The following is a 13,758-nucleotide window of genomic DNA, read 5'->3' on the forward strand; positions in this document are numbered from 1 at the left end:
TTCTCTGCTTTTACTCAAATATATGTTCACGCAGATGTGAAAAGCGTTATGTGTAGAATGACAGTTCAGTTCTTTTTTTGTTAACGACAGACATGCAACATTAATGCGCTGCAATTCAATGTAAAATCTGAGCCATTTCACATGAATAATTAATGACAGCAAATTGGAGATGTGACTCTGCCTACTGCCGCTCTCTCAGCTAGATGTGACTGAAGGCAAACAGTGCCAGGTCTGCGTTCCGCTCTGCTGCTGCTCACTTACATAACAATGCAGATGAGAACCATGCTGGGGTTACACAAAAGAACACATCTGAGGCTTTCTGCACCCGTTTTATTTGACATTCACAAGTAACACGGACACAAAACAGAAAGCTACTACTCTTGCTGCAATTGAGTCCGTGCCTCGCTCTCCAGAGCCGTTATTGTGTTTTGTGGTTTGACAAATGGCCCTCACCTTTACTGCGGGGCAGACTGGCGCTGGTGTCGATGGGTGTTTGAGTGGTGCTTTAAATTGGGTGAGTGCAGACGAGGGAGCAGAGTGGGTTACAGTGAGTGCCTACAAGAGCAGTGGAGGACGTGTGGAGGGCACACCTGAGGAGCTGACAAGAGGTCTCTTTCAGTTGGTGCTGATGACAAAAATAGAGGAATTGAAGCATTTTGAGTTCCAACTTATAAACATGTGAAAGCTTCACAAAAAAAAAATAAGAAGAGGAGGATATCTTGTTGGACATCTTGCTTAGTTTACTGAAATCTTCAGAAAAGGTGTGTGCTGGCAGCATCACAAGCTCACAATGTGTGAGAGCAGCATACAGAAACATTAACATCCCACATTACATTTTAAAAAACTGTGCACGGTATAAACTTGACTAGTACAACTTTTAATCCAGCCACATCGGAACATCATGACCTTTGTTACTAATGTGGCTGAAAACACATTCAATGCACAACTAAGAAAACACACCAGAAAAAAAAATCAAGCAAACTGTTTCACAAGAAATGAATCATGGGAACGAGTAACACTGATCATCCCGGACGTCATGTGCCATCCATCCCTCTTGGTGTGTGCAACAGCAGGTCACAGAACAGCGACCTTTTCTCATGAAAACGGTGACTCAGCCAGTATTTCCCAACGATTAATCAAATATCTCCACCAGAGGCTGAAGACGATATCAGATCAAATTAGCTGAATCATCATTTAAATCCAGGAGGGACAACCCACAACAGTGAGTCACGCAGTCATATACATTACAGTAGTTTAAGGTTCTTAGAATCAACTGATCAATACAAGTGAAAAATATGTACTTTGTAAATGACAAACAGCTTCTAAATATGGAATACATTCTGACATCTTTGTGCTGTAAAGAACAAGATCCTTTACTGATCTGATATTTCTCCCAAACGAGGAGGATTATAGAGTACAGTACTCATAGTTCTGCATACAGAGGAACTCCCCTGCCTGACATCAGAGTGAGTAGGCGGACAGTTGTGTTTACGTGCTAATTGAGGGCCAGCTCAACGCTCCCAGCTGTCCTCCCACCCAACACAGAGCTGCTCCCAAGGCTGCTGCGGCCATCACGGCCAGGCTGGCCCTCAGCACAGCGCCGGGGGGTCTGCTGAAGCGGGCGGGGGCCATACACGCCAACATGGCCACAGTCACGGTCAGGGTGAAAAAAATGGAGACGGCGGTGTTAATGGCCACTATCTGGCCAAACTTGGCGAAAGGCACAATAACACAGAAGAAGAGCGGGACTGTGGAGATCACCGTGGTGACAGCACTGGACACTATAGCAACGCCCACATGGTTCACTGCCTCCAAGGTCCGTCTCTGCCTCTCGGGCCCCGGCTCCTGCAAACAAAGCACAGCTTAATAGGAGGAGCGCCTCCTCTTTATTCATGAGCCTCCGGGGCGATTCTTGCTTTATTAAATCCTAAATCCTAGTCATTAGTTGTGTATAAACAGAAGACATGCTGTGAAAGTTTTTCTAATTGTTGAAAAAAATGTACACTCGCATACTGAGTTAGGACCAGGCAAAGAGGAAATGGCCTCCCCAGCCAGCAGGTATCCCTCCACCAGGTGCAGACAGTAATCCACTGAAGATCCCACAAGTATAGATAGAGAAATTGCCTCCACTCCTCCCATCTCCCAGCCCAGCCAATACATGATCGCCACTACCAGACAGATCACTCCTGTTGAAGGCCAAAAACTCAAAATGACGCACATGATCCCGACCCAGGACTGAATATTCAATTTTCAAATCCTTTTTCTGAATGTCTAAGCATGAGTCACTTTCAGACGTGAAAATACAAATGTTCATCTCTTACCTAGGATGGTTATGAGTACTGGGAGCAGCAGCAGAAGATGTGCAGTAAATACGGACACAGCTGCTACACAGATGGCCAGAGACAGCAGCAGACTCCAGAGGGCACTCTCCACACCTATAAACAGACCAGAGAGCAGTAAAACATCATATTTTTACATGCTGCTGGCATCACGTCCTCCTCACGATTAATTCATTGTCAGTTTGCAGAAATAAACACATCTATTTGATACGCAGTGCCACCTCTCACTCGCCTATAATTTCCATGAAGATCTGCTTCCAGTGCTCACAGGTCTGGAAACCCCGTTGCAGAGCGGAGGACTGCGGGAGTGAGGCGAGCTGCTCCTGGAGGAAGTTCTCCCACTGAAGGAAGTCAGAATAGGTCTGAAAGGAGGACTTTCCTTTGTATGTGGTCTTGGGAAAAGAGAGGTAGAACATTACGCACTGCACCAACTCGAAAGGTGCCGCTCTGTGTTGCAGAAACATGACGAGCTGAAAGATGGCGGGACTTACAGACTCAAAGGCCATGGACAGCCAGCGGACCTTGCCTCCATGCAAACCCACCGCTCCGTGAGAGAGCTGCCCAGGGAGCAGGTTGGGCTCAGGGAGAGAGTGACATTCAGGATGGAGCAGGGGCAGAACGGACGACAGCTTATTACCTGAAGAGAACCGAAGATGGGACATTTTGTTTCACACCCTTCTGACTCTCTATTATTATTATTATTATTATTATTATTATTATTGTTGTTGTTGTTGTTGTTGTTGTTGTTGTTGTTGTTGTTATTATTATTATTGATCCATTTCGCAATTTTCCAAACCCCAATTACATTGTTTTTTTTCGTCCTACAGTTCAAAAACCCGAAATATAAAATGTGCTTTATGCAGTAAGAAAAACAGAAAATATTTATATTTAAGAAGATGAAACCAGTGGATTTTTGGCAATTTTCCCAATAAAATGTCGACACAATTGAATCAATCGATTATTGATTTTGTTAATCAATGCACTAATCAATTAATTAACAAACCATTTCAGCTCTTTTAGGTTTTAATCATTGTTTTAGATTTCCCTCTGAATAGTGTGTGGGTGTTACCTGAAGGCAAACACTGCGCTCCTCCTGGCTTTACAAGTTGTATGTTCGCACTAATAGCTTTACAGATCTTGCAAAGAAGCCCCATTTCCTGGACAATATCGAATTTGGGGTCCAATACAATGCTGCCCTTTGGAAAGAATTAAACACCATGTCAACAACATGTTAATATTATTTAAAAACCTGTCTGTGCTTTTTTTCTGTTTGTTTTTATGACACACTGACACATGTGTGACCCTCACCATATCGCCAATAACGTGGTTGTCCCTGTTTCCGGTTCGATTGACTCCCAAGATGCCAAAAACAACAAAAACCATTGCCCCGGTGTCGACCAGAGGGCGGACTGCTGGATGACCACATGCACCGCCACTGCATGGGTTGAAGCCAAAGGTTTTGGATGATTTTGTTTTGGCAGTAAAAGAGGGATCTTTGAAAATAGAACCAGAGGAAAATCTCTCAACAGGCATTTATATATACATTGTAAAAAAAATATCTGTGTAAGTAGAGTACTGTGGATTCAGAAGATGCCACTTTAAGAAGCAACATTTGAAATAATGTAATATCATGGTTTCTTTATTTAAAAAGCTCAACATGAGAATGAAAAAAAAGACATTTCATCATATGACACATGCAGTGATAAAATAGTTTTCACTCTGGGCTAACAAACTGACTCAATGTTATTGCTCACTCACCATCAGGCAGAGGAACGTAAAAGGTTCCCTGTGTGGGTCCATCAGGCCCAGAACCGAGGCCGCAGCCAGGCGGGTTGACACACACACGGCTTGGATGAGGTCTCAGGCGGCGCTGGGCAAAGCACAGTCTCCTAGGAGCAGAAACCAGAGAAATGACAGATTGTCCACTAAAACAACATGACAGTCCATCTACCTCACACTTTCTCTTGAGTTTTCACCTGCTGTGCTGCTGTAGAGACGACGCTACATAAAAGGAAAACTCTGGCGTCCAGCCATGACGGGGTTCACATGAGGTAGACGTGATCATCCAGCTGGGGTACGGGTGGTACACATGGGATACACACGCTGTCATTCTGGTGGTGTAATTGCCACGGGGCTGATCATAAGCCTATTCAGATGAAACAAGATTAGTTATAAGCTGCTTTAGTGGCACATATTGCAGTTGGGAGACGTAATGGTACATCTAATTATACTATAGTTATTAGTTTTTTGCTCTCCAACCTGAAATGATGACACCTCTTCATGCTCTGTGCTGCACAGTTTCCATGGGGAGGGAGTGCTGGTGTTGAGGGAGAAGCGGTATATTGTTGTAGAGGCTCCAAGATCCAATTTTGATATGAAAACTGTGAATAAAGATTCTAAAAAAACAAACACAAAGTCCAATATTATAAAAAATAGTGGAAGAGGTTTGGGATACATAGGAGGAGGATTGCACCTGTTTGATTGTTACTTGAATTTGGTTTTCCTGATCTCCGAGGTGAAGACAAGGTTGTTGTGCTGTGAGTCTGCTGATGTGTAGAGAACTTAAATGCTGATGAGGAAGCGTGGGTGTACAAAGGATGGGGCTTTTCCATGAACACACCTGCAGATCACAACATGCAATTCAGGAATTTGGATCAGTGATCTTAATTGGTGAGTGTGTACTATCACTGCCGCAGTCTCACCTGAGCACATGGGGCATGAGATGCCTTGGCCGCTGAGGTTGCTCCTCAGAGCCAGCAGAGTCTGGAGGTTTGTGTCCCGGCGGAAAAGAAGAGGGGCGTGAGTGGCGGGCCTCAAGAGACAGCAGAACCCGGCAGACAAGAGCAACACCAGGAGGAAGACACCTGGCCAACAGGAAAACAATGATAAACGATGGCAAAGACAAGGTACTGATGGAGTAGATGGAGCAGCTGAGAGACAGATCAGGAGCAAGAATCAATTACGGTCACTCCTTAAAAGAGAGAAGATAAATACTTCCTGATAGACACTTGCTCGTCCACTAACAGACTGAATCAGTTCAGGCCGATAGAGATGAGCAGAAGGTTACTCTCACGACTAAATCATAGCTCAAGATTGTGGCTGACAATATCTTTGAAAACCAAACTATAAAATGTCTCAGATCTTTTACAGAGTACACATTTCCATATCAATAGAGTTCTGAGAGATTTATATCAAATCTCACCTAGAACAACCTTTCGTCGCACCACTGCTGGCTCTGCCACTAAGTGCTTTAGCGCCCACCGGAGATTCGTGCTCACCACGCCCACATGCTGCTGCCCGGGAGGGGGCCGTGGTGTCTCCACTGACAGGGAAAGAATGGTCGCGTCGCCGTCTGTGTCACAGGAGCCTGAGCCAAGAAAAAGACAGGGGGCTTAGAGGTGCCTCGGCAGCAGCATTTTACAACCTAGAATCATTCCCTTTCCCATTCCACCACCCCATGATTCATTCAATGCAAGAGAGATAATAATCTTACCTGGCTCCATCTCCACTGACAGAAGTGCCACATCATCATCCTCATCTGATAAAGGGCCGTGGTTCGCTGACAGGCCCGAAAACAGCTTCCAGCTTCAGTGGGAGGAGGCAGTTTAGGGAGAGAGGCAGCTGAAGGTAATACAACACGCCTGTGGCGTCGCACAGTATGCACAAATAAAATCTCACACAAAAGTAAGGAAACAATGCCTCACCAATTCAACCAGACGTGTTCCTGAGGCTCCACACACTCAGTCCAGATACAAAGAGCAGCGGGCATCAAGGCGGATACACAGAGCCAGCAGCAGCTGACAATGAGGGCCATGAATAGGCCGAAGTCATGCACGGCTGGAATCTAAGTGTCAGTTAAACGAGACACAGTGTGAAGGACCTTGAAACATTTCATTTGTGCTTATCGCAAGCAAAAAACCTGTCCTGCTGAGAGAGGCACTCCTATTCATCCATAGCAGATGAGTCATTTATACTCCTTGTACAGATTAACAGTTGCTTTTCTCTTCTGTCATTACCTGAGAGAAGGTGTTAGCAGCATAGGCAGCTGCAGTCGTGAAGGAGGTGAGAAAAGTAGCTCGGCCGGCTGTTTTAATTGTGTAGATCATTCGCTGCTGCGGTTGAAGCAGATGAGAAGCCTGTCTGAAGGTGCTGATGAACACGAAGACATCATCCACCCCTGCACAGTGAGATAACAAGATAGCAGCCATATTACATATTAAGGCAAACATACCGTAAATAATTATCTTTCTCAATCACTAAAGGACTGCTTTTACAGTTTGGAAAAATACATTTAACTTTCTTCCTGAAATTAAGATGAGATGATTGATACCACTCTCAGACATGACATCTGCTCTTTGACTTCTCAGTGCATTTCCTAAAACATCCAACCATTCCTTGAATATTTTTTTTAAAATGTGTGTTCCCTTACCAATACCGATAATAACAAAGGCTGCAACTCCATTGAGAATGCCCAGGTACCTCACGCCAAAGACAACATGGTACAGAAAAAGAGCCATTAGGCAGCTCAGTCCAATGCTAGTAAGTCCGAAGAAAGTCAGAAAAACTAGAGAGAGACAACAAAGCATAAAAGAGCTTGTTAACATTCATATGGTACCTAACACCGGACTTTAAATATGTAGTGCTTCAATGCAAGTGGAATCAAAAGCAGGCTATACTGTACCAGAAAAGGAGGTAAGGACATAGACTAGCACAGTAATGCAAGCTCCACTGATGACAGCCAGCATCATGTCGTTGTGGAAGGTGTGTCTCACCTCATCGTCAAACAGCTCTGTTCCGCCATACAGGACCTTCACCTGGCTGTGAAAAGAAGAACACAAAAATAATGACATCATACTCAAACAGTTTGCAACAATGTGTAGCACATGGGAATACTGTAACTATAATGTGGCAAAACCACTGAATGGAACGGTTATATTCTGTAATAAATGGTCCTGACCTGGTGGATTGCTTTGCCAGGATGTCTGCATACTGAACAACAAAGTTTTTGAAACGTGATCTTTGCTCATGAGCTCGGTCCTGCATGGAGTAATAGGAAGGAAGAGGAGCTCCGAAGTGGATCTCACTGCGCAAGAGGGAGGAGGAGAGATGCTCAGGGGACAGACTCTCATCCACGTACCAGTAGAACTGTGGGTGGGTGATGGCCAGACTCAGAGAACCTGGGATACATACATGGCAAATCAGCACTGTTAGGAGGATTCTTACAAGAATTGCTTTGTAATAAAAGGCTGTTATTTACTGTTATTTCCCACTTTCTTTACCGTGGGCTCACCTTCAATATCAGCTAAATCTGGGCCCATGCCATCATAGTATATCTTCCCTCCCCTCTCACTGGGGTACAGGTAAGATAGGATTGAGCTGGGTGGGGAGCAGTAGGACGGTCCCAGTGGCAGATCCCTCAGCATCTCCAGAGGCTTCCAGCAGAACTGATGAAACTGTGGGTGCTGCATGAGCAGGCGCTCCACGTGGTGAATAGTTTGCAGACGTTCAGGGGTGAAGATGTTGCGATCGCCTTCCCCTTGAGCCACAAACACCAGCTCAATCCGCCACAGAGCCTGACTCTGGAGGTAGTAATTGGGAGCAAACTTGCGCCTCCTAATGAGAGGAAGAGTCAGATTCTCGTGCCATGATCTCTCAGCTTCCTCCGCTGCTCTGTGATTTAAGTTTTTGTGCAACCTCATTTCCTCCAGACTCAAATCAAGAGCTGTCCTTTTATCTCTGCTCTCTAAGGCTCCTCTCTTCTGATCATCTACTGCATGAAAAGGGTCGTTTTGAGGAGCAGAAGACCTCATGTCCTCATTTTCTGTCCTGTTGAATGCTCCTTGTCTGCTCAGCCTCTCCAGCAGAAGCTCCCTCAGGGCCTCAGACTCAATGTTATCTAAGTCTCGCCGTCGTCTGTCCCAGGACCCCAGCTGAGTCTTTATAGCGATGGTGAGGGCGTCGAAGCGCTCGGCAGAGAAGTGACTGTGAACCTCAAAGGCACTGTAGGAGAGGTCTATGTCCAGAGGAGGGCAGTAGAGGAGCATATAGGCAAACAGGGCACAAGGTAGCGAGACAACTACCCCTAGAACCACTCCACTGGCCCAGGGCTGTGTGTACACCCACCCTACTGCCCTCCAAAAACCACACACGCCAGCCCCACCAGAAAAACGCCTCTGTCCTGTTGACCGCATTACTCCATCCTCATCTTCCTCCTCCTCCTCTTCCTCCCCCTCCCCCTCTTCCTCCCCTCCCCAGCTGGTCTGAAACAACAGTGGCTCGTCCTCCACATCCATGCTGGCACCTGTCAGGGACACATAACACCACTTGATCATTGCTCATACAGTCATACCCCTTTCTCTCTTGGTGCAGGAGCACAACATATATGATGGAATTGCTAATAGCTGACATGAGCATCAGACAACATGAAGGACAAGGTAAAAATGAAAAGAAAAAGAGAAGTTGCACTCAGCAAGCAATTTAGTGAGAATTAAGTGTCTCTGTGCAGCGGATGACAAGCAGCTTCCACTGGCAGCTCACATGGAGAAAATTGAGGAGGGGAGACCTTTTTTCCTTAAGAAAAAAAATGGTTAGCTGAGTCCTGCTTTAAGATGTTTATCACAAGAGCTTGGTGGGGAGAGACAGGTTAAAAGCTGTGATTTAATTCTTCTCTCTGTCAGCGTGTGCAAGCCATTATCACCCTGAGAGGGTTTATGCTGGTGGCCGTCTACGAATCACCACTCGCGGTGTCTGCTCTGCAGCAAATTAAATCATTCCATTTGTAATTACTGACAAGAAGAGTGAGCGTGATATTAGACAGAGTTGTGGAATCAGAAATGGTTTATATGCTGTGATGGGCAGCCCTTGAATAATAGTGTCAATAGGTGCCACTCCCCCCCCACACCCCTCCCCACTCTACACACACAAAACTGCAGTTTGTATTCAAGTGGCAGTGAGCTCGCTAACTGCAGCAATTTATCTATTCTCTTTAGAGCAGTGCTTTAAGGTCAGCCAGGTAAGACGGTAAATCTTGATAATGTGTAAAAGATAGCTGCTCTCAGCTCTGTAGACTAAGTGAAAAATCCATCATAAAAAAAAAAAAATCGACAAATTACTCCATGTAATCGATATTTGAAAAAGTGATTACAATTATTCAAGTTTTGCAAGCAGAGAAGACTCTTGAACGACAAACCGTGGAGCTGAAAATAAACTGGAGGCATGTTGATTTATGGGATTTGTTTTTGTGATCTTACACCTGAATACACTTGATTTTTTGGTTAAGGGATAAAGAAAAAAGAGTGTTCATGTCTGCTGGATAAAATCTCCTCGTGTGCTTTGCAGGCACTGTGTCCACAAAGTCTCCGGTTCACCGATAATGGAGAAGCTGGATGTGTTTCATAGCCACATCATTAACAGCCTTTCATGAATGAGATCAGAAAACATTGTTAAGGTAAAACCACCAGCTCTTGTCCAGTATGCAATTAAAAAAAGGCTTATTTTGAGTTTTTGAGCACAACACTTCCGTCCATCAAACTGCACAGACAAGGACACCGGTGCATCTTTAATTGGGAGAGTAGCATCTGCCCAGGCTCTGTGAACGTGAACCTGCTGTTTGAGAGGACAAATTTAATAAAGGTCTTTAAAAGTGTGGTTTTAAATTGTGAAAACAAAGATTGAATTCCTATCTCAACAAAATCTTATTATTATGATTTTCAATTACTTTTGGATTTCATTGCCCTGTCAAAAACAACAAGGACAATGCATTTTTCCAATTTAAAGACTGCAATTTGATGGTTATCAGCACCCATCATGGCTGTTATTTCAAAATGATCTTGTTTCCTGTAATGCCAAAATAAAAGCCACTTTTCCTCTTCAGATGTTTTGCTGTCTGTAATATGACCAATTATGTAACAAAATCTTAAGAAATGTGGAATATATAATTGCTCATTTAGAGTAAATAAAATGTACAGTTTTGGTAAATAGATTATTGCAATCCTTTTACATTTCATCATCATCTCTGCCTCTCCATGTTTTGATGATGCTGCGCTCATCAACACAAGATGAGAGGAGACACTCAGACGAGCACAGAATATGATGAGAGAAGTGAAATGAAGGAGATGGGGAAAGAAAAGCCTGGGGAATGACTGAACACACACACACACACACACACACACGCACACACACACACACACGCACACGCACCCACACCCACACCCACACACACACACACACACAGTCACTCTTCAAACAAATGACTAGCACCTTAAAAATCTGTGAAAAGAAATTGTGTTTTCCTGCCAATTAATATTCTTGGGAACAAATCTAAATGGGAGTACAACAGACAGATCTTCACATGTTCTGTATTCGTTTCAACGTCAAAAGAGGCTGATTGGTGGTGCCGATGTCACAGTCTGCCAGTTTAAATAACTCATTAGTGACTGATATGGAAACTTGGTGCCTACTGGACATGCTAACCCTCTGTCGACAGCGGACAGGTGCAGTGGAGGACAGATAACTATGCACAGAAAACATCCTTTTCTCTCCATTTAATGAGTCTGGCACTTCCAAGAGCTTTGCACTTCATGGACAATAATTATTAGTGGTATGCAGCTGTAGAGCACTACGAGCAGTGCAGAGTTTGGTATGACTAATGTGTTTACAAGCTCCCACAAATGTTCAAAATCACTATTTGTCTGCAAAGATTAAGAGCACACAGTTGATTTGCAACCTGCGCAGGTGTGGATTAAAAATAGTGTGTAATTTGGCATCCAGCTTTTCGTATTTATTGGAATAAATGCTGTCTCCCTTATGTCTCAGTCTATATTAGGGGGCTCTGTCTGTAATGTAGTTTCAGACTCAAAACTGAGAGATAAATGCACTGAAGGCGCTGAAGTGGAAATCTATTTGCAGCTTTTAAGGTATGAGATCTTTTATTAATCGCTTGAAAATCGTTTGTCTACCCTCACATAAAACTCAATTTGGAACTCTCTGTGTTCGTGAATATTTTTTAATCAAGTGTTGCCCAGCTAGTCATGCAGTACCTGCTTGTACAGCAGTATTTGAAGGACTGTTGTTGTGCAGCAGAGTTGTTTTTGTCTCAAGTTCAGCCAGTTGAGAGCAAAAAGAGAGGTGAACCATAAATTCCATTACACCAGGTTTTCTCATGTATTTCTTTCTTCTCTAAAAACGTGGATAAGCTGAGTGTCAGTGTTTTTACCCTTCACTCCATCCCTAAATTACATATACTTGAGGTGGGCACTTTGAGCAATCCCAGCATTCTGCCAGCCTGAACCCTTCACCTACAATCATCTGTCTCAACATCTCTCTCATCCCCTTTTGCTCCCCATTCTTTATGCACGTGCCCTTTTTCCTCTTCAATCTTTCTGCCTTTTCTCCATCTTGTTCACAAAGGTGAGAGATTTGTAACCTTCATTATTGACAGCAGCTAAAAATAACCCTGCACAGTTTTATCTCCCCTCCATCTCATTCAATATGGACATCGCATGCTGGCCCGCACAGATTCAGCATGGCGTAAACTCAGCAAGCATACCACCTCATTTAAAGAGGCATTGATTTCATCGCGAGTGCTATATGAATACATTCCTTATGCATGAGCGCTCAGCAGTATGCTCACAGCGAATGTGCCTTCTATTCTTCATGCACTGTGAATCTGGAGTCACAGTGATTCAAGTCAAACTCTCCAGATTATTTCCCACCTAACAACAGTGTTCATTTTCTCATGTTATTCTCGATGAATTCATGCTCGCATTGAAGGGAGTGCAAAGCTAGGTGTGTGGTGTGTGAAGCATTCTGGCGCTGTACCTTGCAATTTATCCCACTCTTCTCCATAAAATGTTGTAAACAACCCCATACTTCAGTGAGGGTAATTTATTTTTCAAGCAGCATAAAACAATTAATTCAAATACATAATGAAAAATTGTCTCAGAGTTACACTGATAAACAACGCTTTTACTCCAAGCATGCAGGACACCCTTTTATTGATTTGTCAATTCAATTTTGGACATTAATCTGATTTAATTTATAAGAATTTAGGATATGAATATATAAGCATTATGCTTCTACCTATACATTTACATATACAGTCTTTCTTTTTTTAATATATTAGACTGTGGCTTGACTTATTGTATTGTTTGTAATAATTGACTAAGTAAAACACATACTACGACTACATTTCCAAGATAATTGTACAGTTTACTACCTTCAGGAATGATTATCTGTACTAATATATCAGGCACAAACAAAAGCATCCCTATCAAAGCGGACGCCTACAACACTGAGAGTCTTACCTGAGGTTGATGAGACGAGAATTACAGGTGGAGCGTTCAGGCCTACTGGGTCCACTTGTATTGTGCTAAACTTGTGCTCTGCAATTTCATCTCCTCCATGTTCTTGTGTGGAGAAAAAAAACTCACTGCTTTATTGTCATAGTTAATAACTCATCAAGAGAGGGACACTCAGGGAACCCCCACAAGAGAATGACAGACACAAATCTAGTCCCTCCGCCCCCCCTTCACTCTACAGGAATCTTCTAATCTCAGCAGTTAATAATGGGTTGTTTTCCTCTCCTTTTATGCTCCTGTGTCCTTTCTCTTTCTCTCCTTCTCGTGCGCCCTCCCCTCCTCTCTTACCCGGTTGTCCAGGCGACAGAGTCAGTGAGAGACATTTCTTCCCAGAAGCTCCTCTCTTTCTCTCTCTCTCTCTCTCTCTCTCTCCCATGGCTTTGTTCAGCTTGCTCTGCTGACTGGCTCACCGGTTGAGAACCAGCGAGGAGGGGATCGCAGCCAGAAAACCTCTTGTAAATCACTGGAGGATGGAAGGAGAGCCTGGATAAATTGTATATGTGGATCAAAACATGCCTTGGGCTCGTTTCACTTTAATTCAGCAAGATTTAGGTGATCAAAATAAAGCAGTTGTCACGATACTGCCGCCGAGCACCCTCCCATGTCAGAGTTGGTATGGCCTAGTCTAGTCCTGTTGGTGGGGAGCTGGGGTGTGTTATAAGAGGGGGATCACAATAACTTGCAACAAAAAGTGCAGGCACAGACATTATGAGTTTATAAGCTAGTAGCTAATTTTTCTTTTCAAGCACGGTCCTCTGACATGTTTAAACCGTTTAAAATGCATTTCTGTTGTAGGTGACTTTTGTGTGTACAAGTACACACATTTTCGTGGGGTTCGTAAGATCGACACCGACTCTGACTCAGTGTGTGCCTGGTGCAAATACTGGTTTCTCCTGAACTGTCTTCACTCACTCATCTAACATTAATGACCAGCTCTCCACTCTTACAGCCACACTTAAGTCATCCATCACCTCACGTCTCAGCCTCTGCTCAGGTTTAACTTGGATTACATTGGCAATAAAATACTCCCATTATCTCAAATGGGAACAGTTTAATCTGTA

At 43.8% G+C, this 13,758-nt stretch overlaps 1 protein-coding gene across 2 annotated transcripts; it reads right to left on the reverse strand.

Moving 5' to 3' along the window:
- Positions 1-13,055, reverse strand: disp3 (dispatched RND transporter family member 3). 2 transcript variants are annotated; one of them, XM_068566829.1, is made up of 21 exons: positions 12,644-13,055; positions 7,630-8,640; positions 7,297-7,516; positions 7,021-7,157; positions 6,769-6,903; positions 6,356-6,516; positions 6,044-6,183; positions 5,833-5,924; positions 5,542-5,706; positions 5,042-5,203; positions 4,828-4,959; positions 4,599-4,735; positions 4,316-4,485; positions 4,098-4,228; positions 3,648-3,832; positions 3,409-3,535; positions 2,831-2,976; positions 2,572-2,731; positions 2,322-2,435; positions 2,014-2,186; positions 1-1,845 (listed from the first exon to the last, which is right to left on the reverse strand). In XM_068566829.1, exons 2-21 carry the CDS (start codon positions 8,630-8,632, stop codon positions 1,489-1,491), a joined length of 4,047 nt encoding a protein of 1,348 aa, XP_068422930.1. In that variant the 5' UTR covers positions 8,633-8,640; positions 12,644-13,055; the 3' UTR covers positions 1-1,488. The 2 variants fall into 2 exon arrangements, with proteins under 2 accessions (XP_068422930.1, XP_068422929.1); XM_068566828.1 differs by having other exon boundaries at positions 4,813-4,959.
- Positions 13,056-13,758: the final 703 nt, after the last annotated feature.

This window comes from Clinocottus analis, unplaced genomic scaffold, assembly GCF_023055335.1.
Source record: "Clinocottus analis isolate CAN_PGR_092001 unplaced genomic scaffold, fCliAna1.0.p SCAF_7, whole genome shotgun sequence".
NCBI classification, from domain to species: Eukaryota; Metazoa; Chordata; class Actinopteri; order Perciformes; family Cottidae; genus Clinocottus; species Clinocottus analis.